This window comes from Podarcis liolepis (assembly GCF_965112155.1).
Source record: "Podarcis liolepis genome assembly, chromosome: 5".
NCBI classification, from domain to species: Eukaryota; Metazoa; Chordata; class Lepidosauria; order Squamata; family Lacertidae; genus Podarcis; species Podarcis liolepis.
This window is the reverse complement of record NC_139556.1, coordinates 69,605,078-69,633,056: the sequence shown is the minus strand read 5'-3', so window position 1 is coordinate 69,633,056 and position 27,979 is coordinate 69,605,078. Positions and strand designations below refer to the sequence as shown.

At 40.2% G+C, this 27,979-nt stretch overlaps 1 protein-coding gene across 17 annotated transcripts; it reads left to right on the top strand.

The window, feature by feature from the left end:
• Nucleotides 1-512: 512 nt before the first annotated feature.
• On the top strand, nt 513-27,979 carry PER2 (period circadian regulator 2). 17 transcript variants are annotated; one of them, XM_083506315.1, is made up of 23 exons: nt 513-854; nt 6,064-6,146; nt 8,051-8,476; nt 9,386-9,537; nt 10,117-10,238; nt 11,423-11,624; nt 12,546-12,597; nt 13,301-13,437; nt 13,533-13,611; nt 14,724-14,830; nt 16,008-16,161; nt 17,355-17,460; nt 18,245-18,379; nt 18,555-18,657; nt 18,917-19,073; nt 19,196-19,314; nt 19,809-20,012; nt 20,213-20,473; nt 21,190-22,034; nt 22,543-22,729; nt 22,828-23,017; nt 24,066-24,216; nt 24,529-27,979. In XM_083506315.1, the coding sequence occupies exons 3-23, from the start codon at nt 8,253-8,255 to the stop codon at nt 24,637-24,639; spliced, it is 3,798 nt and encodes a 1,265-aa protein (XP_083362441.1). In that variant the 5' UTR covers nt 513-854; nt 6,064-6,146; nt 8,051-8,252; the 3' UTR covers nt 24,640-27,979. The 17 variants fall into 17 exon arrangements, with proteins under 17 accessions (XP_083362441.1, XP_083362443.1, XP_083362453.1 ...); XM_083506317.1 differs by having other exon boundaries at nt 515-854; nt 6,064-6,121; nt 19,812-20,012; XM_083506327.1 differs by having other exon boundaries at nt 515-854; nt 6,064-6,121; nt 9,383-9,537; nt 19,812-20,012.

Genomic DNA, 27,979 nt, shown 5'->3' with positions numbered 1-27,979 from the left:
CCCCACTGCTTATCAAAGGAACACCATCTATCCTGTTTTCCTCGCACAGAAAGGCAGACTCTCAGGGCCAGCCCAAACTGCTGTTTCATGACACCCCAGATTTGCTGCCTCTTTGGGGTAGCTTCGCCTGCAGGCCCAACGACGGGGCCGGCCCTGCAGAAGCCTTCCCACCCCGCTAACCCTCCAGGACACGCGGGAAAAACGTCCTCCTATGCCTAGGGCGCCGGCAATTCAGGACGCCGGTCGGCTGGCCGTCCCCTTCCCCGGGCTCCTCCGGGAAGCCGCCCCTTCCTTGGCTGAAGCGAGCCGGAGAAGGCGAGCAGCGCTGCACCGAGAAACAACATCGCTCCACCCGCCGCCACTTCTACTAGCCCACTTGCCGGAGAAACATGGAGTCACACGTGAGGCTTATGCAACTCGAGTGGCGTCCGCCGCGGCCAATGGAGGCTCCCCGAGCGGCGGCGCGGCCCACCCGGTATGCAGATAGGGCTTCGCCTCAGCCAATCCCCGCCCGCCCGAGCGGGCTCCCTCAGGCACGATCACGTTTCTGACTGTATGAAGCCCGGAGTTTGCCGGGCTGTGAGGGGGCCGCTTCCCGGGGAAGGAAGAGGCGGCGGCGGCGGCGGCGAGTGAGCCGTTGAGGGGAGAAACGAGGGAAGGGGTGGGCGAAGGAAGGACTGCCGGCCGCTCCCGTCCTTCTCCCCTGCCCCGTTCCCGCCCCCGCGGAGCCCTTTCGAGGCAGGCAGCGTCACTCGTTGTATAACCGGCGGCTTCTGCCAGGCGGGTCTGCCGCTCCTCGCGCCCGCCGCCACCGCCGGGGCTGGAGCGCGGGGGGCGCGGGAGCCTCGGTCAGGGTAAGCAAGCTTCGCTGGTGGTGTTTGGGGGGCGGGGAGGCCTGGCCTTTTCCCTGCCGGTCACACCCCCTTCCTGCGGGAGGAAAAGGGCGGCGGGAAGGGGGCAGCGCCGGTGGAGCCGAGGCTGCTTTTGTGCGCGGGAGAAAATTCCTGGGTTGGGTTGGTTTCGTGGGGAGGGGGGGGGTCTCCTGCCTGTGTATCGGTGGGATGGCGGGGCTTAACTAATCTGAATCAGGAGGAGGAGGTTCCCACGTTTCCTCTTCTGAGGCGTTTCGTTGTGTGGCAGTGGGGGGGGGTCGTCTTTCTTTTCTCTTTTTTAAATGGGATTCAAGGAAACGAGGTGCTTGGGTATGAAGTACAGCAGGTAATGTAGCTGCGTGGCTTTTGCGACCCCCGGTGAAGGCGTGGGGAGGGGGGCGGTGGCGGCAGCCGAAGGACACATGGGGATCGGGATGCAGCGGAAGTTTTTAAGAAGTGGCCTCGCGCGTGCCTGGGTTGTGTAAGTGTGCTACTAATAATAAGGCTGCACGCCTCCTGAAATGCACGCACCGGAGCGAGCCCCTTGGAGCGCCAACTGGAATAAAATATTGGGGGGGAGGGCAGGTGAGCCCCGCCCCGCATAATCGATCACATGACGTGGTGCGCGAACAGCATTTGAATGACTATGTCCATCAACTTGTGGAGGGGGCGGCCCCGTCAAATATTTTATGGGAGGGGTGGGCGAAGGCTCCTTGGAGTTGATTCCCATGGGGGGTTGTAAGTGACTGACACTACCGGATCGCTTAGGCCACCGCTGGGTCACTGGGCTGCTTTCCGTCTGTCAGTTTTGGCCAAACTCTGCATAGGCTCCGTTGAAGGCAGTACTACACGTTTTGTACGTTTGGGGGAGCGGGAGGCGAGCTGTCAGGTAAGCTGCGCAAGGGTTGCCAGGGTGGCTCTCTCTAATCCTTTGAGCCTAGCGTTAGGTGGTAGGATAGAATAATGGTTTACACTTAATGCTTCACTTGCGCTTTCAGTGAGCCAAGATGTGTTTTTAATTCTAGGTGCTGTAAACTTTCCCGTTGGCTGGTTGCATGCCTTGTTAATTTTGTACAGTCCCCACCCGCCCCCGCCTCCCAAGTTCATTGCAGAATGATGTGATGTAACTGAGATTAGTTGTGTCTTGAGCAACAAGTCCCTAGATTTATGATTGATTATGCAAATGTTTGCTGATGCTGAATGGCTATCATTTTAGATAGTGGTTAAATTGGTCTGGATTTTTAATAGTTTTGTAGATTACAAAAGTGATACAGTATTTCGTCTTTTAGTACTCCTCTGGTAAATTCAGAGTAGTACACCTGCTTTATTCATAGATAGTGTATGGGCAGCATAAGTAAATGGGCATTGTTGAGAAGGAATGGCAAGTTATATCTTTTGCTTTCTCAAAAGACTTTATAATTTTGCTTTTTTAAACTAGTTTGGATAGTAAACTTTCATGTCACTCTCATCTTTAAAATATTAAAAAATCCTGATACTAGTATATGTGCAGCAGTATAGTACTTCAAGAAATACTGCATTGAGTAATTCTCATTGGTTTGGGATTTCAGAATGTTATTTGCAAGGAAAACACCTGCTGCAGCCTTTCCCAGTGATGTAAAATACCTTTAAGAACTTGTACTGTAGTCTAATCCTATACAGAAGTAATTTTCACCTTATTGATAAGGCTTTTCCACAAGTAGATGTGCATAGGATTGGAGCTCTAATTGATACATCATTTATAGCAGTTGATAGGTGGAGTTGATTAGTAGTTGAAACTAGGTGAGATGTTTTTATCAGAAGTGATATTTCAAGTTTCTGCTGTGTTCCTTTAAGCAGGCGTGCTGTTTGTGTGCCTCTGACACAGTCATTTATGTAACTGTACTTGTGGCCTGGAATTACAAGGAAGAACCTTGCTGCTTTTTATGAAACACAGGAGTGGAATTTTGAAAGCTCTTTAGTAGTAGAAAGACAAACATGGAACTGGAAACTTTTAAGATGGTGGTCAGCTCTAGTACAAAATGGGGAGCAAATGATGGGCATTTGGGCTGAACAAAACTTATTCTGTTAAAGACTAGAAGCTGATATTTTCAGCAACTTCAGTAAACTTGTATGACATCTTATCTATTTTTGTTGGCAATTCTTCTCCCAGTTGACAACTTCTTTGTTGGCAACACTTTCTCCCAGTGCTCTTATTTTTCCCCTACCCCCTATACTTTGGGATTCATATATCCTGGATCAAAAAGAGGCAATCATGTCATGTTCTGCAATAGAGGTTCTCAGGCTGTGATCTACGAGGTCCATTCAAGTGGCCCATGGCAAGGTGGCAGAGTACTTGAAAATATCTGTACTTGGCCCTGCACTTGATTTTTATTTTTATTTTTGATGATGGAATTGAAGCTGTTCTGACCAGTCTTGGATTTTCATACAGCCTAACAAGGCCCTGGCCTGAGGCTTGTGGTTTTCATAATAAACCACTGGTGCCATCTACTATCCCCCCCCCTATTGATTTCCCATTAAAAGCCTGCTAGTTAGAGATCCTTTTCAGTTGCCTGACTTAGGATTCGTGATTTTTTTTTTGTAATTCAGAGTTGATTTTAACAATGGTGTTGGTTCTGAAAGGCGGGGAAAGTTGCTTTATCATTGCTTCGCCAATTGTCAGAAGATAGTGAACCATAAGAAGACCCGGATTTTTTTAATGAAAACCTTAGTCAAATGCTGTTTGAAAGTCCATGACTAGAATGTCTGTCAAATAATTCCCATTCACATGCTTGTTGACACTGGCAAAGAACTGAAAAGTTTGGTGAGGCAGGACTACTATGCTTTGCAAAATCCATGCTGATTCTTCTTTTTTGTGAGGTTTGTTCTGCTATATGTGTATGCACTCTCTCTGTGTGTGTATGTATATAATCTTTAAGCTAATTTGCCTGTCGTTTCCAATACATTCTGTGTTGTGACTATCTAATTCTTAGTTTTGTTGCCAAGTCTGAGAATTTCATCTGTTGTCACTGTTTCACTCTGCTCTTCAGATACCATTCCTGAAATAATGACTTCAAATTGTATCTTCTGCAGAGAAGACAGATGCAAATAACTCATTCAACTTCTCTGCAATGTCCCTTATCCTTAATCAGTTTTTTCTCTCCCTAGTTTCCCACTCTTATCGTATTTAAATGTGTTGGCCTTAATGTATAGAACACTTGCTTTCTCAGTTTTGACAGAATTTGTGGAACCCTCTTGTTTCGTCATTTGGACAAGACTTTACACTGAAATCCAATATAATTAAGGGGTTAAAGTGTCAGATTCGGGGCAGGTCAAATAACATCTTTAATTTACCTTTTCAGCTTCCTTTTATGAAAACCCTTACCTCATTTGTAAGAATGGTTCTCTTTTGAAAACAAATGTTACAATATTGGTGTTTCTTGACAGCTTTTCATTTAAACATACATCGAACATACAGAAGCATATGATAGAAAGGACAAGTAGAGGATTGGTCATAGACCTATTTGTGTGCAAAGATGATTTTAGTAACAAATGTAGCTTGCTCATAGCTGAGTCAGTGAAACCATTTTGTCGTTAAGCTATTATGTAAACACATGGCACATACCTATGACAGACTGGTTTTCATTGCCAAAAAGGCCTAGTTACTAAGTAACATAGCAACAAGCCAATTAATTCTTATAGTATCTGTAGTGAGAATCTGGAGATGGTTCTGAGATGGAAAGATGTGTCTGCTGTTGAAGACTATTGGCAAACTGTGAGTGCAGTTCTGTTTACCAGCATTTGCTGACCTGGTTCCCCCCAGATATTTTGGATTACAACTCACTTCAGCCCCAGCTAGTAAGGTTGTGCATGAGTTGTAGTACAAAACACCTGGAGGGGGTCCAGGCTGGCAAAAGCTGCCATACCCACTTACCTGGAGGAAAGCTCTTTTGAACTCAATGGGACCTATTTCTGAGCAAACATGCACAGCTTTGCATTGTCAGTTAATGATGGTTATAATGAACAATACAGTGGAACCCCGTGCTACATATCGTCCTCATTACAAATGCTTCAGGTTACTAGCTCCACTAACCGGGAAATAGATGCTCCCGGTTGCGAACTTTGCCCCGGGATGCGAGCAGAAGTTGCATGCCAGCAGCACAGCAGGAGTGGGAGGTGCCATTAGCGAAAGTGCGCCTCATGTTCAGAAATGTTTCGGGTTACACACAGACCTCCGGAACGAATTAAGTTCGTAACCGGAGGTACCATTGTACCTGGTAGGGATGCAGCCTTTGTTTTTAGGTGTAACTGGGGGCAATTTAACAGATCTGTTACATCTCCACTTTATTTCTCTTGAGGAATGCAAACAAAAATGGTGGAACCATTTGAACTTTAGAAAAGTTTAGTTTTTCTTGATTAAGCAGGAAATGGTATTAGAATATTAACTTGCATTAAATGCTTGATGTTGCAAACCTGAGTAGGAGACTTGGATTTTCAGGAGATAGGTGCTTGGTCAGTTCCTACAAGAGGTATGAATGCCTCTATAAAAAAAGAAGTGGCATGTTAAAATGTTAGCCATGCCTGAATGTATCATGATCACTCTTCTTCCTAAAAAACAAATGTTGATGCATTAATTTCTAATATGCATCTTCCTTATTTAAATCCCTGTCCCAGTAACTGGAACAAATATGGTTATGTTGTAAGGCTTGGCTGGAGGCAGTGTGTTATTTCTGAGTTTTAGCTGGAAGCATGTAGTGGTCAGCACTTTTCTACTATAAGGTGCTGGTTAGTTGTCAATTTCATTGTTGCACTGTGGTGTTAAGAAAGCAAATGTCTGCATATAATGGTCCATATTTTATTTGAATTGTACTGTGGGGGTGATTGAAAATAAATAAATCTACACCTGTTACTATAACAGAAAGTCGTCAACAGGTTTACCACACCTGTCAGCCACCCTTTACCCTTTACCACACCATTCCCACCACCCTTCTGAGTAATACCCCTCCCCACCCTCCCACTATATATAAGGGTCTGGTGACTTCTGGACTTCTGTTTCAGTGTATCTGAAGAAGTGTGCATGCACACGAAAGCTCATACCAATAACAAACTTAGTTGGTTTCTAAGGTTCTACTGGAAGGATTTTTTTTTTAAAGTTTGTTTGGGTTTTTTCATTGCAAAAACTGCCAATTTACAACTGTCTTTGTTAATGCTACAGGTGCGACTTCTGCTCTCTTCTAAAGAACTGTTTGATTGACTCGAAGCCCGTGAAGAAGGTGTGTCCCCTAAAGCAGGTGCTTGGTATGTTTTCAATCTTTAAAATCCTTAATTCTTAATTTACTATAATAAGAACACACACACACCCCTCACACATACATTTGATACCTTGGTGACTGAGTAGTTTAGTGGAACTCACATCCTCTTAAAGTACGCTTAGGAATTAGTCTAAATGTTTTGAATTTTTTGTTGAATGAAAACGTTTTCATGTATTGTAAATTTTTTCTGATTTCTTGGTTTTATCTTTTTGGAAACCGCTTTGATTTTTTTTACAATCAAGTGGTGTATAAATTTTATTAAATAAATAAAATAATTTTAAAAAATTGCTAGTGTGTGTGTTTTGGGGGGAATAAGTACTTTCCTTTGTAAATACCACACTGGTCTTAAAATGCTATCTGCTCTTGAGCTCTGATTAATTCTATATCTGTTAGAAACTATTTTATAGTGTAACATTTTTTGGATTTCATGGGTACTTTTGTATAAACCTAGTTTATGTTGTAATGCCTTTCCCCCCTTCTCATACCTTTTGTTCCAGAGTTATTAAAAAAATACATCAAGAGGTTGCTTGAAAAATCCACTTGTCAGTGAAAAATCTAATTGGAAACTATGAAGGTCTAAGGACAATCAGATCTTAGTGCTCTTTTGTAAATGAAAGGCTAAATAATTATTTGTTACAGGGTTGGCATAACTGACCATCTTTGGCATTTATGTGCTTCCAAAATATTTGTAGAGAACATCATTGGGGTGGGATTCCAGGTATTTCTCTTATATTTTATAGTTCTAGAGGTGTCCGGATCCTAATGGCTGAGAATTAACATTAGAAGAGGAAGAAACAAGGTTTAAGTGCATTGCATTCTGGACCTAGGTTGTGCTTTTTGATGCTAGCTGGGAGTGACCGTGATGTATGGTACATTTATGCCAACCTTTCTTTTTAAAATATAAGGTAAGGCATGACAGTTGTCTTTAATGATGTGATCCCAGTAGCTGACCATATCTCTCAATATAGATTTATGGCTCTGCAAATACTTATATCCAATTATTTGCTTATTCCCTCTTGTTACTTGCTGCTATTTGGTTCAAGGCTGTTTCTTGGTGTAAGAGGAATAGTACAGTAAGTTTCATAATAGAAAGTATCCAAGTATGGCTAGCAGTAGTAATGTAGTTTAAAAAGGTAAAGGACTCCTGACAGTTAAGTCCAGTCGCGAACAACTCTGGGGTTGCGGCGCTCATCTCTCTTTACTGACCGAGGGAGCCAGCGTACAACTTCCAGGTCATGTGGCCAGCATGACTAAGCCGCTTCTGGCGAAACCAGAGCAGTGCACAGAAATGCCGTTTACCTTCCCGCCGGAGCAGTACCTATTTATCTACTTGCACTTTGACGTGCTTTCGAACTGCAAGGTTGGCAGGAGTTTAGCTTGTAGTTGGCATGTAGTTTAGCAGTGCCCATAAAGTGCAATTCCTCTTTCAACCAAAAGCAAATTATCTTGCATGCATCTCTAGATAATTGGGAAGAAGAGTGTTGCATGTTTGTGAAAGCTTGGATCAAGATGTAAAATGTCTAGAAAATTCAGTTAGGGTATATAAACCTTTGGTTCATCAGGGTTATATTAAGTCTCCTAAACGAGACTAACTCTGAAAGCGCTTTTGGACAATTTCTCTAACCTTCCGTCATTTATATAGAAATGGTGAACCAGAAAATCTAAAGTGATTATGTACCATATGACCTGCAATAATATACTAATTTTGTTAATACAACCAGAATATTAACACATTTTTTCACAATTAATATTTATGGGGTTAGATGCAAACTATGTTGTATACATTTAAGATCTGCTGACTTCAGTGGTACCAAAGTGTGACTAACTTCATTTAGATTCAGCCAGTAGTTCTTTGCATGCTCATTCAACAAATGTTTTTCTTCCTCCTAGGTGAACTCAGATGTAAGATTTGAAAATGCTGAATACTGATAACAAAGATGGCTTTAAAAATATCAGAACTGTACGGCAGCTTATGCTAAGTACAGGTGTTCTGTTCTATAACGGAGGAGCTGGATTCTGAACTATATGAAACAATTTGAACTCTTTGAAAATATTTTATAACAGTCATTGACCCTGAAGTTCTTTGCTCAAAATGAGTGACTATTTGGAAATGGCAAATGCAGAAAACATGGATATTCAAATGAAGAATGAACAGAATTTGGAAGCCCTTCAGGAAGATATTGAAATGAATGGTGGATCCAGTGCAAATGATGCAAGTGAAAATTACTCCAGTGGGCATGATTCACATAGCAATGAGGGTGAAGAAAATGGGAAAGAAGCAACTATGATTATGGAATCTTTAGACTGCTATAAAAGGTAATTATGCTACATAGTAGTTTTGGTTGTATGAATGAATTAGAGAGAGAGAGAGAGAGAGAGAATGTATATGTAACTTGCACTAATGTAGCTACAAAATCATCCAATATGGTGCCTTGGATATGCCCCACTCATCAGTCATTTATATGGAGATACTGAGAGTGTTGGTGGTTTTTAAGTCCTAACTTGAAATGTAACATGCTCACATCTTATGAGGGGGTTCGGCTCCAAGGGTAAAGTGTATACGCAAAAGTCACCTATAGTCAAAAACATGTTTCCCTTGGAGCTGGGCTGCCATGAACAGTGAAGAGGGACCAGAGTCGGCATGCTGAACAGAAAGCAAGGCCAGAGTTTGAATGTTCTTTTCACTCTGTGTCCTCTTGGGTTACCAGGCACCAAAATAACTTTTAAGCTCTCTACCTTGCTTCTAAGGCAAGGCCTGCTTGATGTGCTGGCTCTGGGACCAGTAGGGATGCTGTCATGAGATCTCACAGGAAGTCAGACTGACATGTGAAATCCCACGAGGGCATCCCTACTACATTAAGAATAGGGCTTCTACTACGAGTATTGTGTTGCACTAACAGCTGCTGCAGTTGGATCTCACCCATTGAAATAAAGAGACCTAAATTAGTCTTGTCCATTAATTCCATTGGGTCTTCTCTCAAGTAATCTCTTTTATATTAAATAACGGTAAATTAAGAATGATCATACCACATATCTTTTAGATCTTTATATGAACAAACACTCCATGTAAGGAAGAAATAATTATAAATCTCAATAGTCTTAAGAGCAATGTATACCCAGTCTGCATCCAGTTAATCATTTTGCTCTCAACATTAAGAACTTGGGCTTTGCAAAATACAAAGCTACATTTCAACCAGAATTGTTTTTGTTCATGTTGTCTAGCAGCGAACTACCATCTAAATCTAAAACCCAGAAGGAACTAATAAAAACATTGCAGGAATTAAAAAGGCATCTTCCTCCTGATAAAAGGATCAAAGGCAAACCTAGTATCCTGGCAACTCTGAAGTATGCACTTGGAAGCATTAAGCAAGTTAGAGGTAACTATATCAGACCTTTCTGTTGAATCGGTGAAATTTAAACTTCATTGTTGAACTTCAGTAGGAAGCAGCAAGAGAGATTCTGAATTAATAACTGTGTCTCTTGGTATACTGGTTGGATTCCTGGAACATTTCATTTGTCATAACCTTCCTCTTCTTGGTCTTTCTTCAGCTAAAACACTAGCGTGGGACTTGTTTGATATCTATTCAGTATGAACATATATTGCAGATGAACAGTATGAAAGCGTTGCAGAGTAAAAATTTCAAATTAACTGCTCTAAAACAAGATACCACTTGCATGTTTAGACCCACTCTCTCTCTCTCGCCTTACCTGCCACCTGAGAACTGGTGTCATAACCCAAGGTGGGGGAGGGTATTACCATCTACCTGCTTAGCAACCTGAAGATATATAGAAGAGGTTGTCTTTTCTTAATGTTTGTTTAAGCCTCTGGAAACCTTGATGGTAGAATGCATATTCCTGAGCTACTTTTCTGTTCTAATTAGACTACCATGTATTTTTACAGAATATGATTTAATTTAAACAGTGTTATTCAAAATATAAACTTTGTTCTCCTGTAGCCAATGAAGAATATTACCAGTTGTTGATGACTAATGAAAGCTATCCATGTGGCCTTGATGTATTGTCCTATACAGTGGAAGATGTTGAAAACATTACTACAGAATACATCATGAAGAATGCAGTGAGTATCCTTGCCCATGAACACTCGTGCAAATGATTTTTTAAAAGACTGAACTGGGAGTTTCAGAAATTCATGGTTGTTAATAATCACAGATTCTATACAGTGGTACCTCGGGTTACATACGCTTCAGGTTACAGACTCCGCTAACCCAGAAACAGTGCTTCAGGTTAAGAACTTTGCTTCAGGATGAGAACAGAAATCGTGCTCTGGCGGTGCGGCAGCAGCAGGAGGCCCCATTAGCTAAAGTGGTGCTTCAGGTTAAGAACAGTTTCAGGTTAAGTACGGACCTCCGGAACGAATTAAGTACTTAACCTGAGGTACCACTGTATTTCTAAATCAAATAACAGCATACACCGTGTTACGTCACAGACAGTGTGGTGTGGTGGTTAAAGTGTTAAACCTGGTCTATGAAATGTAGGTTCAAATTCCCTCTTGCCTGTGAAGATCACTGATGACCCCAGGGCAGCCTGTCTTCTACACACAGTTTGTGTGAGGTTACATTGGGGTGAGCAACCCAGATCCCCATGCTGCTTTCAGCTTTTGGGAGGAAAGGCAGGATAACAGTGTAGGCAATGAAAAATAAAATCTAGGAAACCATTACCTCCCAGGGTAAAGCATACATCTGTCACATTGTGAACAGAGAATGCTCTTGGTCTAGTTTCAGTGATATATGGGGGATCTCTGTGACTTTCCACCTTGCACTATTTTGCAGCCTTTTGAGTGCTTCCAGAGGAAATTCAGTAGCATTAGAAAAACACTTGGGGCTAATTAGACTCAACATTCATAATTGTGTAACCATAGTTAAAAGTCAAGAGTAAGCCATTGGAACCTATTCTTTCTAAGTAAATGGGAAGTCTGTCGCAGATAAGTGCAAAGGCAATCTGCAAGAAGGAGAAGAGGCAAAGAAGATTGTATTGATGACTGCTTGGAGTACCCCACACAATCTTATATGGAGTTACTCTTCTGGTGTGGCATCTAAAAAAATATGCTTTAGATTACAACTGCCACATTTTTGTTAAAAAATCATTGATAAATATGCAGGTAAATACTAATACTCTTAACAAGAAAAAATGTAAACCTACCATGTCTCAGTATTTTAGAATATTTGTAACTCACAAAACTTCTTAAAATTTTCCCTGACTAAACTAGTTTTGACTTACTATGTATTTATTGTGTTTTTTAAGGATATGTTTGCTGTAGCTGTTTCTTTGGCTACTGGGAAAATTCTGTACATCTCCGATCAGGCTGCCTCTATTCTCCACTGTAAGAAAGATGTATTTAAAAATGCCAAATTTGTGGAGTTTCTGGCACCTCAGGATGTCAGTGTGTTCTACAGTTCTACTACTCCATACAGATTGCCATCCTGGACTATTTGCAATGGAGTTGGTAAGTGTGTTTAAATTGTTGTCCGCCCCCCGCCACTGCTCATCTGCATTTGAGCCATTAGGATATGTCTTTGCTTAATTGCAGTTTCTTTAGTGTTTTGCTCTTTTTAATTGGCAGAGTCATTTGCAGCTATTAGATACAAATATTTTATATTCTGATCTGTTTTGTCTCATTTCATCTGGCTAATAGGATAATTAAGCACTGTACTTACATGCTCCAGAGACGTCACTGTGTATGCCTGTTGCTGCAAAATCAACAAGGAGCCTTGTGGTACCTTAAAAAAAATATGAAAAAATTTATTGTGGCAGAAGCTTTCATGGAGCTGAGCTTACTTCATTGAGTTGTTTGGACTCTGGGTGAGGAAAGCTTTTGTTACAGTAAGTGTATTAGTTTTTAAGGTCCCAGAAGAATTTTTGTTGGTTTTGTGCATACTTCTGTTCAATTCTTTGGCAAAACAAGACTTTACTTTTGATATTATTCCAGTCCCTTCACTGGAACGTCATACAGTTAATGTGAATATACTCTGTCCAGCTTTTAAAACAGTATTGTTCAGAATAAAACAACAACCTTCATGCCATTACTTCCCAGTCTTCTGATGCCCTGAGAGATACTGAGAGGTAGCAACTTTGAACAGGGAGGAGCTTCCAGTTTTTAAAATATGAATTTTCTCTCATAGCTTTGAAAACCTATTTTAACAACTACATCTAGTATTAGATAAATTAGTTTGGTGCAAACACAATGTAGAGTTCTCTTAACTGCACTAAAATAACAAGAAGAAAGGCACCTTTCTGCCAGTTACTCTGTGTTTGCATTGTTTTCAGCTGAGTAATTACAGGGGACATCTTTCTGACTTTCAGAGTATACACTTCTTTCTGTTACTGTAGATTATAAAGTCATTTTCATACTTTTATATTTTTATAGAGTCTACCACCCAGGAGTGCATGGAGGAAAAGTCTTTTTTCTGCCGCATCAGGTGAGGCAAAATTTTAAGTCAGCGTGGGGACTAACAGATGTTTTGCTTCAATCTGTTTATGTTCATTGGTATGTGGCTTAGCCGACTTACAAAGATGAATTCCAGAATCCTCACTAAAAGCTGAATAGACCTTACAGTTTAAGATGTCACCACAAAAAGCAGTTTCTAGGCTGTTGCATATTCAGTAGTGGCAAGTGAGGTGGGGCAGGTGGGCTCTATTGCTCTCCCGGCTTCCCAACACAGTGGGTTGCTTACCAAGAGAGTGACTCCACCACGTCTCTCTCCCCATAACTTACCCCTCCGCTTCTTCCCCTCGGTAAGCGACTGTAACTCCTGTGTTGGGAAACCAGGAGAACAGCAACAGAGTCCCACCTTCACCGCCTCACTGGCCACTGCTGTACGTATTGCTTCTCACATAATAAGGCCTAATGGCCCTTGCACATAGATGGTCATGGAAAACGGGGGGTTGCCCTTTTTCCTTTCCTTGCACTTCCTAGAGTGTCACCTTGGAGAGTCTCTTGATTTTTCACCGGTGATTTTTCAGAGGATGCTTTAGTAAGGAGGAGGGTTTAAGAGTCCCCATATGTGCATGGAAGTAGCATAGTCCAAAGCCCATCGCTTAGATTCACCTACCAAATACCTTATTCTGCTTGGGGGCTATGCAAACTATAAGAACTCAACTGTTGTTTCTTTTAATTTTTAGTGCAGGGAAAGTGGAGCATACTAGTGAGATCTGCTACCACCCATTTCGTATGACTCCATACCTTATCAAAGTACAAGATGAAGATGATCAGCTTTGTTGTGTGTTGCTTGCAGAAAAGGTCCACTCCGGTTATGAAGGTAATAATACAGCAATTATTTTGTGCTTGAAATAAAGCATCTTGTTCATACAAATGCTCTAGTTCTACAAACCTTGTCCTTCTTTTCCCTTTCAGCACCCAGAATTCCTTCTAATAAAAGGATATTTACAACTACACACACCCCAAGTTGTTTGTTCCAAGATGTAGATGAAAGGTGAACTACTAAAACTATGATATGCATGGTTGTGTATTTAGCTGTAGTATTGACTAAAATGCAAAAATGGGTAGGAAATATTGATGTGTGACTATAGTGAAATGTCCTCAGTGGGATACCTTTGCAGTTGTTTAAATAATGAGGATATTAAAAAATAATAATAGCTCTTAGTGAATCTAATTGTGAATTTGATCCATGTTTGACTCATATTGCATTAGGGACAGGAGAGGTCTTTCTGATGCCCATTTTCTTGACATGTTCTTCAAAACAGTGATGTGATGCATTTCTAGAATGACCTCTTAGCTCCTTGTTTCTTTATTTACTGAAATTGCATAACTTAATCTTATTTTGATACCTTGTTCTATGTAGGAAAAGGGGGAAGATGGTCACTATAGCAGCTTGCTGGGTAGGACAGAGCTACTACGCCATCTTCCCAGTAGGTGGGTCACTCTTGCTTACCAGGAAGGAGAAAGGTGAGGCAGGGGAAAGGTTGCTGTGGTGTAAATCTACTGGCATAGTCAATCTGGTGCTTCTGATGGTGCATTTTCACCATGCCAACCCCCCCACCACCACCTCACCCGCTACTGATAAGCAGTTGCAACCCACCTGCCAGGAAGCTGGCATACTGAATCCACCCCACCCTGCTTCTGTTTTGTACAGTATATTTTTGTCTGCACTATAAGTCCCCTAGAATCTTGCTTTGTTTTAGGCATCAGTGTGTTGCTGTGCTGACCTCCCTGCCATCTCGCCTGCTCCCCACCCCCACCCCCCGATAAGCAAGAGAGACCCTCCTGCCATGAAGCCAATGTACTAGCTCTGCCCCACCTGGCAAACCACTTTGGTTTATCGCAGGTGACCACAACTGCTAGAGTTACTAGACTTTTCGGAGGTTGCGTGCTTCATAATTGCCTCTTACGTCCTGACAATCAGCACAGAAAAGAATGTCGTAAATATTACACAATAATATTTAGGTTCCGCTTATTGGTTTGCAGAACTAAACCTGATACAAGTCCAAACATTCTGTTTTTATTTCAACAAAGTCTGTAAATGAACTTAAGGCTGTGTTTAAATGTATTTTGCTTCATGATTATTTAACCTTTTGTTGTTGTTAGAGCGGTGCCTTTGTTGGGATACTTGCCTCAGGACTTAATTGGAACTCCTGTTTTAGTACATCTTCATCCAAGTGACAGACCTTTAATGATAGCAATTCACAAAAAAAGTAGGTGACTCCTTTTGCATAGTGTGTTTTTCATGAAAAACATGAAATTTTCATGCCTGTAAGACAGAGTTGTTCCGCCTGGCCTTTGGCTTGGAGCCAATTTGATTCCCTCCCCCCCATTTTCTTTTTTCTTTTCCTTCTCCTGCAATGAGGCTACATTTTAATATTTTAATGTTCCATTATTTTAATGTTGTATTTTATTTTTGTTTTTAAGTTGTAATCATTCATCTTGTTTTTATTATTGCTTGTAAGCCGCTCTAAGCCCGGCCTTGGCTGGGGAGGGCGGAGTATAAATAAAAAATTATTATTATTATTATTATTATTATTATTATTATTATTATGAAGGTTGGGGGCAATAAAGGATGAGGGATCCTCATATAGTTTTTGGTAACTTTTAATCAGTTTATTGTTCTTCTGATTATTAGATCATAAAAACATACACACAGTGTTTATTGTAGACTCAAGTATCCTGAGCTAGATCATACAGTGGTACCTTGGTTTAAGAACATCTTAGTTTATGAACAACTTGGATTAAGAACACATACCTAGAAGTAGGTGTTTTGGTTTGTGAACTTTGCCTTGGAAGCAGAACATGTTTTGCTTTCTGTTGAGTGTGTGTAAATTGAGCCCCTCGCTGCTATGGGAAAGCACGCCTTGGTTTAAGAACAGTTTAGTTTAAGAGCAGACTTCTGGAATGGATTAAGTTCATAAACCAAGGTACCACTGTATTAAATTAGGAGTAATATGTCATCAGTGCACCCATATCTTTTTTTCTAATTTTTTTATTGTTTTAGGTTGTACATGGGTCTCCCATCCAGGTCTACATCTTCTTAGTTCTGAAACATTTATAACATCTGGTGTTTTCACATTATTCACTGACTCTTATACACCCACAGCCCCATTTGATTCCATATTGATGTTAAGACCACCACAAATTTCTCTACCCCACTCAGAAATAGATAAGATTAATAATTAGGGAAGCATTTTAAAATAGAGTAATGCTTAGCTGTGAATTTTCAGTAGTCTTCAGATCTCAAGCACATTTAATTTTGATACCTTTATTTAAATGTTTCAATGTGAAATATTGGGAATTACAAATGCTTGGATCATTTAAAATGAGAAATTGTGAATATTTCTACAATAAAGCTGAAATTTGAATCAATTTTTTTTGTTACAGTTCTTCAGTGCGGTGGACAGCCATTTGATTATTCACCAATCAGGTTCTGCACCAGAAATGGTGAATACATAACTCTGGATACTAGCTGGTCCAGTTTCATCAATCCCTGGAGTCGAAAGATTTCTTTTATAATTGGAAGACACAAAGTTAGAACGTAAGTAAATAAGTGGTAATAAAAATGAAGGTTCTTGTGTCATGAATTATTTGAGATTGGTCTCTTAAATACTGAAAAGAATAATGTGGAAACCCGATTTCCACAACTATCTGAGTAGCAACAACCTATTGGAAGTGCTGCCCACCCCCCAAAAAAATTTCTTTAAGAGCTGATCTACACATCTTCGGAAACAGATTCCATTATATAACCAGAAATTATGGGAATGGCTTTTTAAAAGTAAATAACAGGTGCGGAGTGCCCATTCTGGATCAAGATGCTGGCAGATATAAGGGGGACTTTAACCCTTCCCCCCCACACTCCAAGTCCAGACCTGATCTGAGGTGGGTGGGCTCATGTGCTATTTGCATTGAAGAAACACTTCTATTGGTGTTAATGGGCACCTTTCTTCAAGTACAAAATAGCAAGTGCAGAGGACCTGATCCAGATTGGGGGACAAAGGATTAATTCCTCCATTAATGCCCCTCCCCACTTCACGACAGGGTCCAAATCCAGTTCAGGCTCCTGCACCTGTTTTTATTTTTAAAAGTTATTCATTCAGTTGCAGAATGGCAGTGTGCCAATTAAATGGTTGAAACATCTGCTTCCTCTATGATATGGATATTTCACAACTTTTGGAAACCTTTCTACTAACAGTTGCTGGCTTTCATATTAGTAGTAGCAAGAACCACCTCCATTCAGTGTTGAACATTCATGCAATAATAATTGCTATACATTATGGCCACTGCTCAAAAATGCTTTACCGGTGATAATTGGATAATATCTGACTACATTTGGGATAGTTCTGATGTTTTTGCTTCTGTGTATTTAGTACTGGTAATTATGGAGACGTTTGTCAAATGTGTGGAGCATGCAAAGTTCACACATAAGAAAATGGAATCTATTTGCAACCATATTTTGGAACATAGATTTGTTGAGGGGGGAGGGTACACACAAAAATTGCTCTTTTAAATATGTGCTATAAAGTAAATGCTTTTAACAAGAAACTTATAAGTGCTGCAGATCTTTCCAATCTTGTCAAGAATTACTTCAGAATGAAGAAGTCATGTTTGGAGTGAGTAAGCCTGAATATTTTATTAGTTTAAAAGTTTGTAGATGCAATAGAAAAACAAGGGCTGATATAACTGAAACAAAAGCATTTGTCATATTCTAGATATTATTAATGATTTTTACAGTGGTCCCTTGAACGAAGATGTGTTTACACCTCAGTGCGCAGAAGAAAAAATCCTTCACCCTAGCATCCAAGAAATTACAGAGCAAATATATCGCTTATTATTACAGGTACACTTTCATTACTGTGTTTTAAATCTAAATTTACCTAAACCTCTGGGGTCTCCTCTAGAAGACTGTTATAAGGTAAAATGTTCATAATTTTTTGTCCCAAAGTAATGTATGCTTACAAAGTATTTAGATACTTGTTTGTAGAATTCTGACCTAGAAGTTAACATTGGGTTTCTTTTCTCAATTATTTAAGAAATTTCTCATTACTTCAGCCACTGCAGTATTATTCATTTCAGCAGTTCTGTTGACTGTAGGTTTATGGACAAGAAGGCTCAGGCAATACTAAAACTGGACTTCTCACCTTGAAATTAGTGGGATTACATCACCATAAACTAGAACAACTGGGGTTTTATGGGTATGCTGACTCAATTTTTGCCCCATTTCTGTTCTGGAGCATGGACTTACTGATAGTACTTGCATTTTCCCAGGTGTGTCATGCCACCTATGCTGCGGATGATTTGCAAAATGACATTCATTCTCTTAACTAGAATGTTGGCTTATCCTGTTATCCTGTTTTATCATGAAAATATATCCCTGCAATCATTGTCTGCCTATACAGGAGGTTGTGTCTGTGAAGATGCAGGTTCTAGCTGCGATTCTAAAATTATTTCTTGAATATGAGGAAAAACTTATCGACTTTCTTGATAGCTTGCTTGATTCTTGAATTGCTTGATTGCTTGGTTGATTCTTACTAGTTACAGTATGCAGAATATTAGCAGTATATAGACTCCAGCTAGTCATTTTCTTTTCTGTTGAAAATGTGTGTGTATATATTTATATTTAGCCTGTACATAACAGTGGCTCTAGTGGCTATGGAAGTTTGGGAAGCAATGGATCACATGAGCACCTAATGAGTGTGGCTTCATCCAGTGACAGTAATGGGAACAATAATGAAGATACCCAGAGGATACCCAAGCCTGTAAGATTTTCATTATATTATCTTAATAGTTTCAGTCTAATGGGAAATTGACCCTGGGGGTTTTTCTAACAGAAGTCTAATACCTTCTTCATTCACCCCAATCAACAATTACCATGTATGGCTTACTGTAAGTTTTTTCAGTAACTCGTTTGTTTGTTTTAAATCTTCACTCTAGGACTCTTCTCAAGGTATTTGTAAAGATGGACGTGAGGCCAAAAATAAAGAGCATGTCTTCGTCAATTCCAGATCAAAGCTTGAAAGTGAGAAAAAATATGCAGGTATGATAGCCAAGTTAATCTGGAATCAGATTTTGGAATAACTCCAATAGTTTAGCTTTAACCAGGATGTGTGGTCAAGTGCACACAACCCAGCCCTGTTTGTAGTTGTCATTTTGCACAAACAGCTTTGCTGTAGACTGGAAACTCTCACATGCTCATACTTAAAGCCCCCACCTATGTTCCCAGGAGTGCATTCAGCAGCTCCCTGGCTTTTGAAAGGTCCATATATTAACATTCTTGGGATGTTTCTGTTACACAGCGAAATCCAGTGACCACGTGGAAAGTGCTACTCAGCCAGCAGAAAATGATGCTGTTGGAATGGCTTGTCAGAGGAGTTTGGCTGCAGAAGAACTGGCTTGGGGAGAGCAACCTGTTTATTCATATCAGCAGATCAGCTGTTTAGACAGTGTTATCAGGTGAACAACATTCCACTCCACTAAAGCAATGGCTATATGGAACTGACAACTTTATTTCTAAGAATATCAGGGTGTGTGGTTTTTAACCAAGGGTTTCTGGGGGTTTTTGCTTTGACTTGTAGGTATTTGGAAAGCTGCAGTGCAGGTGATGCAGTGAAGAAATCACAGCCTTCCTCAAATGCTGCTTCACTGAATTCTGATACGCTTAGAGAGAAAAGGCATGACATTAAAACACCCACAGGTATTTACTGTTAACCGAATTTGTAATGCAATCCTATGCATGTTTATTCAGAAGTAAGTCCCACTCAGTGGTGGCTGGTTCCTGCTGGGATTGATGGAGTGGAAGGCATGGAGACCAACAGCAGGTGGCACCAGAGCCAATGACAGGCACAGTCATTCCCTGACCGGTTGTAAACAAGTAAGAAGACAGGCAGGTGGGGGCTGGCTGAGGGCAGACTGAGGTTGGTGGGGCAGTGCCCCATTTGCCTAACAGACCAGCCTCCACTGCTTCCACTAACAATGCACTGTATAAAAATTTGTCAGTCAGTATCACTTGTCATGTTAAGTAGAGGTGGGAACTGTGTTTGACTCCTCAAAGCAATTTAGTTAGACCTGAGCTATATGCTTCACTTGCCGTCACATTTATTTTGTCTTGAGAAACTTACATTTATACGTTTCTTGTTCTTTTCTTTGTGTGTGTGTGTATCTCTGTGTTGTTATATGTTGGTATTTGAGAAGAAAGTGTGCTGTCAAAATCCCACATAGGCCCTACGGAGTTGGAGATACCTGAGAAATCGAATGCTTCTGCTGTTGTTGGTGCTCACTTAACTTCTTTAACTTTGCCTGGCAAGCCAGAGAGCGTTGTATCTTTAACCAGTCAGTGCAGCTACAGCAGCACCATAGTTCATGTTGGAGACAAAAAAACACAGCCTGAACTAGGTACAGTACTGCTTTACAGTTTCTAAGAGGAATATAGACTTTTATAAATCAGATTTTAAGAATGACTATGTGCTCTGTTTTATGTAGCAGTGAACCACGGGAAGACAGATCATGCGAATTTGGAAGAACAAATTCTGATTAGATGAAAATGAGATCAACATTTCACTTTGTTTCCCCTAAATGTTTTTGTTTGTTTTTAGAAATAATAGAAGATGGTCCCAGTGGAACAGAACCCATGGAGAGTCAGCTTATTGCTCCACAATCTACCACTACTCAAAAGAATCAAGAAAAAGAGTCATTTAAGAAATTGGGGCTTACAAAGGAAGTCCTTGCAGTGCATACACAAAAAGAAGAGCAGAGCTTTCTGACCAAATGTAAAGAAATCAAAAGGTTCCATATTTTTCAATATAATTGCAGTTACTATTTTCAAGAAAGACCCAAAGGACAACCTGGTAACCGTGGTACGGCTCTCTTTGTTTATAGCCTCATAACACCATCTGAATGAAAGAAACCCATTGTCAGTTAGACATGTTGCAAATGTGCATAGGCAGTTCAGGGTGCTTAGTTAAGTTCAGTTTTACTATCAAACCAAATTGTAGTTGGCTGACAATCGGTTGCTCCAGAAACTCAATATGCAACCTTAGAAGTATTAAGCAGGTGGATGTGGGATTAAACTCACATCATCAGTGATGCATAGTTTTCCCCTTCTCCGTGACTTAAAGAGGACATAATTTGCTACTGTGTGCAGAAGAATGAAGGTAATTTCTTTCTTAAACACACATGTTGGGGAGCAAGGCTCATGTTGGGGGAGCAAGGCTCACTGGGTACAGTGAGGCTTACTTCTGAGCAAGCATGCATAGGATTGTGCTGTTCATAACGTGTGGAACACAGAATTAATGAGATGGCGGAAGAGACATGATTTGTGTTGGAGCTCCCCACAACTTAGAACTGGAACCTCATTTAAATACCAGTTCTGCCACTGGTAACTGTGAAGAAAAGAATGTTTCTCTAAATGTGTGCATAGTGTCTCTCATCTGCTTATAAGCAGTAGCCAGTTTCCACGTATCTAGAATTTACAGGAAATAGCTTTTTGGTCCAAAGATGTGCTTGAGTATTGATGTCACCCTTTTTAAAAGTTAGATGCATTGTTGAGTAGATTTTCTGCCTTTCTCTCCAGGTGTTCATGGACCACGACATGGCTTTGGAGTAGATCAGTCTTGGAAGAAAAATGGGAAGAACAGGAAATCTAAGCCAAAACGACAGAAGCCACACAATTCTTCAGACAGCACAACTTCTGGTACCAAACCTCCACACAGGTTTCCCCGGCTTGTCCCAAATAGCACAGCCTGGTCTCCGTCAGATACTTCTCAAGCAAGTTATCCAGGAATGCCTTTTCCTACAGTTATGTCTACATACCCACTTCCAGTTTTTCCATCAACAGGAACTGTGCCACCAGGTCCTGAAGCGCCTCTTTCTGCTTTCAGTGAATCGCAGGACTCGGGAAATCCCTGTCACTTGCCATTATCACAGTTTCCCAACCCTCTGATGACTCCAGTGGTAGCACTTGTACTCCCCAACTACATGTATCCTCCAATGAACAATGGGATCCCTCAAGCACTTTATCCTGATCCACCCAGCTTTCCTGCTCAGCCTTCTTTCTCTTCCCAAGCAGTGTTTACAGCACAGCCTCCATTCACTGCCTCAAACACATTCCCACCTCAACCGTTCCACTATAATCCACTGGCAGGGAGTGAAAAGACCACTGTTGTAGAATCTCGAAATGAGCAATCCCGTTCATGCACTCCACAGTCTCCTGGCCCACAAGGTCAAGCCTCACCACCATTGTTCCAGTCCAGGTGCAGTTCTCCTCTACAGTTGAACCTTCTGCAATTAGAAGAAATGCCCAAAGTGGCTGAAAGTGGCGCTGCTGGTACACTAGGAAGCCATGGAACTTTAACTGATGGAGGGGTGACGAGCAAACCCATGAGCTCAGATGACTGCAACAGAAAAGCATCTTCCCCTGTAAGCATTGTCTGTAACTTTCTGGGAAATACCTGTCTGGAAAAAGCCAACATTTTTATCTAATTATGCACATGGAGAGCTCTTTCAATAACCTCAATTTTTAAACAATTCCATTTTGAAACAATTTCAAATTGTGCATGTTCCTTGGGAAGATTTGTACTAGTTAATATTAGACTTCTTAAATTTATGTGTTGCCCAATGTAAAGAAAATCTTGGGCATTTTACAGTACAGACAAAAATATATAATGCAAAATAATTTAAACCTTTTAAAAAACACTAATAAACAACAAACTATAATAAAACAGCCAACTATAAATGAATCTCAAGCTCTTGTTTTATCCTGTGAGCCAGCCTGAGACCTGCGGATATAAGGTGGTATACAAATGTAATACATCATCATCATCATCTTGTTGCATAATCTTAGATTAGGATCTGGAGTTATGAACAACAAAAAATACCTTTTGAATTGACAGTTTGTTTTTTGTGGTTTTGTTCTTCCACTGTTCAGGTTGGATCGCCAATGGAAGTTCAAAATAGCGATGCCTTCTCTGTATCTAGTGATATACTTGATATTTTACTCCAGGAAGATGCAAGTTCAGGCACTGGGTCTGCTTTGTCAGGAAGTGGTGTTTCAGCAGCTGCTGAGTCCTTAGGCTCAGTTTCAAATGGATGCGGCATGTCAGGCAGTGGAACAGGTAACATCATGTGTGCGGTTAAGAAATCATGGGCTATTTCAATGAAAAATCTCTTCTCCATAATTAAAAGCACACCTTTTTTATTGTTGTTTCTGAAGGAAGTAGTGAAACAAGTCATACCAGCAAATATTTTGGGAGCATTGACTCATCAGAAAACAATCAGAAAACAAAGGAATCAGAACTGGAAGAAAATGAGCAGTTCATTAAATATGTCCTCCAGGATCCCATCTGGCGGCTGATGGCAAACACAGATGACACTGTTATGATGACTTACCAGATACCCTCCCGGTAATTCAACGTTAGTTCAGACTTAAAGCAGCTTTCACTGTGAACTGCCATTTCAAGTAGATGTATACTTGAAACAGCACTAAAATATTTCATTTCTCAGAACTTTTCTGTTGCCTCTTTCCTCCAATTTAACCAAACTTAATTAACAAGTCCCCGTAATTAACGTTAATTGTTAATTAACAAGTAGAAATATAATATACAGAAATATAATAAAATAGGGAAACCATCCTCTTTACAATGAAGTGAGTTAGTGTCAATTTCAAATGCCAATAACTTCGTGTGTGTGTGTGTGTGTGTGTGTGTGTGTGTGTGTGTGTGTATTCCATTCATAACCATCCTTTTCTTGGAGTATTTTGTATAACATGAAAGTCCACACCAACACCTGAAATACTTGATTCTCTTTTTACATACTCAGCAATTGTAAGGAGCTGTTAATTCTTGATGATCAGTTCCATTCACCCAACATAGCTGACAATCAGTTTTCTTGTTTTTCTAAGGATATCCTTGCTTTGTTGATTTACATATACTTCCCTATGCTTTGGCATATAACAGTCTTCCAGTGGTCAAAACATGCAGAATCTGTGTTACACGAATGTAGGGGCTGACTTTTTACAGTTCAGGGTCCTGAGAGTTGTTAGGAGACTCTAAGGAGCCACAATTGACAGAATTTCCGGGGAAGAGGGGTTGATTGTTAAACTACTCTGGAAACTGTAGCTCTCTAATGGAAATGGGGTCTCCTAACAACTCTCGGCAGTAACAAACTACAGCTCCCAGGATTCTTTTGGGGAGGCTACAACTGTTAAAGTGGTATAATAGTGCTTTAAATGTCTAGTGCAGATGTGGCCTTAGCAAATGTGCTAAAGACGATCTCCTACTTCCCTCAACTTAATTTACCTTCTCAGACAAAATGGAACTTGGCATTTGGGTGCTTGGCATAATACCTGCAATGGCAGGAAGCCTGAGCTCCAGAGTAATCAACTATTTATAAAGTGTGCACGCTCGGGTAGTTGAAGACCTGAAAGGGGTTTGCTTGTGTATTTTACTTCAGAAACTTAGAAACTGTTTTAGAAGACGACAAACTGAAACTGAAACAAATGCAGATGTTCCAGCCAAAATTTACGGAGGAGCAAAAGAGAGAGCTACTTGAAGTGCATCCATGGATTCAGAAGGGTGGACTACCGGGGGCTGTTACTAATTCGGTATGTTTCAGTGGTTATTTCTTCTTTCAGTATAAAAGTATTAACTTCTATTTGAGACTTAAGAGTACTCAAATCACAGAGTTGGAGCACTCGGAACCATATTTGCAGTGTAACCCTAACCATGTTTTTGCAGAATCAAGTCGCATTGTATTTAACTGGGTTTACTCCCAGGTTTGTGTGCACAATATTTCAGACATAGTATGGGAGACACTTTTGAAATTCATGCTGTTGGGTATTTCTAGTAACATGTCAAACTACAAGATGCCACTGAGGGAGGAAATATGAGTTACTTTTTTTCTTGTTTTTTTGAAGGAGTGTATTTATTGTGAAGAAAATGTTAACAGCAGACTGTATGCACAAGATGAAGAAGAAATCCATAAAATGGAGCTTAATGAAATGAATGAAGCCATTGGGGGGGAATAGCTCGACCACCCTGAACCAAGTCAACAGTGAAAATGTTTAATCCATGAAGATCCATTTCGAACATGATCTGCTTTATAACTATTGCAGTACATCATTAGATCTTCAGGGGTTTTAAGTTTGTTTCTTGTGAAATGGATCTAATTTTATATAAAGCAAATGGATTTTTTGTTCTAGAAAAAAGTCATTTGTGATTAATCTCTTTGAGAGGCTGCATCCCTCAACCAGTCATTGCTGAAGAAGTATAATATCCATTATTTAAAACTATGGAGGATATACTCGGAGCCTGAATGGATACAGCAAAGAATTTCAGAAAATATTGTGCCATCCTAAAAAATTCTTTCAGACTGCTTTTTTCAGTGACACATAATTTAGAAATATATGGCATATTTTCTAGTTTTGAATGAATTTCAGGTTAGCGGATAAAATCGTGCATGTTTCCCAAACCTAACTTCACCCAATCCCATCGGTATTCTGATACTTACTGTTGTTAAAAGCAACTCAAATATTTTCACCTTTCTAAGATATCCAGTAATTTGTTTAGCTTCTTTAAAAAAAGGTTGTATGCATGAAAAATCCCTGGCGGCCCGCCCACCCCACACCAGTGTTGAACCATATCCTATTTTTCAATGATCTATGAGCCAAAATTATAATAAATTATTCTTGAAATATGCATCAGTGACTTGTTTGTTAAATGTTTTAATTGATGTTTGTTCCCACTAATTCCCATATTTTATCAGCCATCAGTAATTGTCAGCTCAGAAACAATCTTGTAGAGAAGCATACAAAAATTGCTAGTATCCAAAAAAACAAAATTACCCCTTGAAGGTTGGCGTTCTGCACCAAAGGAGCTATTTTCCAAATGGGAGAAACTAATCTTAAAACTGATTTAGCTGGCATTATAAACAATAATCTGGGAGTTGCAATGATTGCATATATTTAAATAATAGGATAAGTTAAGTGAAGGAGTCCGCCACTGAGGAAACATGGCTCAACATGACCAGAACACATTTCAGCTTTTAATTGCCCCTCCTCTTTGCCTTCTCAAACAACTGGCACTCTCTTACCTGCTGGATTACAGGCAATTTCCTCTCCACTGGCCCAGTAGTCACTTTAACTATACTACATTGACTATATATCATTAGCATTGTGGCCTCTTGTGGTGTGGAGAATGGTATAAAATTATATTAGAAAGCCATCTGTAGCTGGAGTGTTAATGTATATCTGATATCCGTAACTGCATTCAGTTCATTTTCAAGCTTTTTTAGATTTATCACTTTTGTTATTTGTGCCCCTAAAGTTAACTTCCAAAGACTGAAGTGTTAGTACTGTATAGAAAATGCTGTTAGTTGCTGAATAGCAGAGCTGATTTCAGGAGTTAGTCACGGGATAAAAATCACTTTTATTTAACTCGGACTGCCTCTCCCCATTTGCTCTCCCCCAGACCCTGCATTTATCATCTGAGACCCTTCTTCATGTGCTCTCTCTACTAGAGGTCTGGAGGGCGACAACACAAGAATGGGCCTTTTCTGTAGTAGTTCCCCAGGGAGTTTGGCATAGCACCTTCATTACACATATTTAAGCTCCAGACGAAAACGTCCAGGCCTTGGGCTGATTAACATTCTATGGCCTTTTAAATGTATGGGGGGGTTGTTGCTTTGTTTTTCTTTTAACATGTAGTTTGTGTTCTCATTTTTATGTTGGGAACAGCCCTATAATCTTTGGATGAAGGGCAGTGTAAAAATTCAATAAGTAAAATAAAATAGACATAAATGTACATCTGCATACTAATCTATATGTCCAAGAATCTTGTCATGCCATCCTTGATACCAACACATAAGAACTGTCAGACAAGATCTGGCCAGTGGTCCTCTGAGCCAAAGATACAGTCCGACAGCATATTGTAACCTATGCTTTAGCAAAGAGAAGTGGTCTCAGGATAATCATGGGTTCATTTATTCCTGGGTGGCTGCTGTGATGATGGTGGCTGTTTCCAAGCTTTTCTGCTAAGTCAGAAGCTTGTAGGCGTTTTTGAATGTGAGTCTGCCTTCCGCAATCGGCTCACAATCAACTTTATCTGAACCAATAAATTGCACAACTTAATTGTGAGTTGTATAAAATAAGGGTGAAATCCAATGCAGCATTAGCAGGGCTTCTCCTTCCCTCGTGTACCCCAAAAAGCTGCTTGAGAGGGTTGGGGAACACTCAGGAGTATATTGGAGGGGATTACAGAAGGGGGGAAAACCATAAGTCCCATTGTACAAGCAGATTTCAAGAGGACAGACATCATGGGGTACCCTAAGTATCTTGATTTTCAACTTGCTTCTGTTGCTCTGGTGCCTTCTAATTTTTGTATTTCGGGAAAGAGGTAAATAATACTTGCTTTATCTGCAACCTTCTCTCAGAGCAACTTGTGGCATTATGTGCATGTAGCTATTAACCCTGCCTGATGTAGTTTTTCCTCATTGTAAACTAGGTAATTGGACTTATTAATGCTGCTCACACATCAACATGTTGTGTATATCCTGTTGCATTTAAATTGGTCATTTTTACCATAACACAAGGAGGGCCATTTTGAGGAAAGGAAGCTTTATCGAATGGCATGCACTTAAATTCTGATTCTGCGGTCACTTATACACAGGCTTTACATGTGATTTTTAAATCACATGGAAAACTCTCAGTGCTTAAGTGTCAAAATTCAGAGTGTCATGTGATTAATTCCACACTCCACAGAACTTTGGGCTTGTGACTTTCTTCTTTTATAGCAGCCACCCACTGCATGGTGAAACTACTATGAGAGCTTCAAAAGCAGCCTTGTGAAATGGCATTGAGGGTATGTTTTAAAGCGCTGGAGGTGGGAGTCTCACCACACCTGCCAAGCCCTCTCTGAAGCTTACTGGTGTAACAAGTGTGGCTTAGTATTTAGTATAGGACTTATGGGTGTAAATTTATTTTTGTAGACATCTGCAACGTGTATGTGTGGTCATTTTCACGACAATTTTGAGAGGCCAGGGAGAAAAGTTGTTAAATCCTTTAATGGCTGGTTTCATAAAGATGTCTACATCGTTTTAAAACCTATTTTATTTACAGGAATATAATATTTTCCTATAATTTTTTTAAATTGCAAGCCTCTCTTTTTAGGCAAGATTCTGAAACCAGATTTGTTGTAGATTATTTTAGCTTAAAAATACTTGGTCACTATGAGAGAACTTCATTAATGTGTGGGTTTTCCATCTTCAAACAATGTTTTCTGTCTACTGTGCAATATTGGTTTTTTGTCACGTGACTTATTTTTACTACGTGCTTTGTAGAAAATTGGTAAATAAAGAATTTTTATTTTTAA

Excerpts from the sequence above, each read along its gene's own strand:
- PER2 (XM_083506323.1), top strand. The coding sequence starts at position 8,253 with ATGAGTGACTATTTGGAAATGGCAAATGCAGAAAACATGGATATTCAA. Across the intron at positions 13,612-14,723 it reads TTCCAAGATGTAGATGAAAG|AGCGGTGCCTTTGTTGGGAT; the intron begins GTGAACTACTAA and ends TGTTGTTGTTAG. Across the intron at positions 18,380-18,554 it reads CCCAGAGGATACCCAAGCCT|GACTCTTCTCAAGGTATTTG; the intron begins GTAAGATTTTCA and ends TCTTCACTCTAG.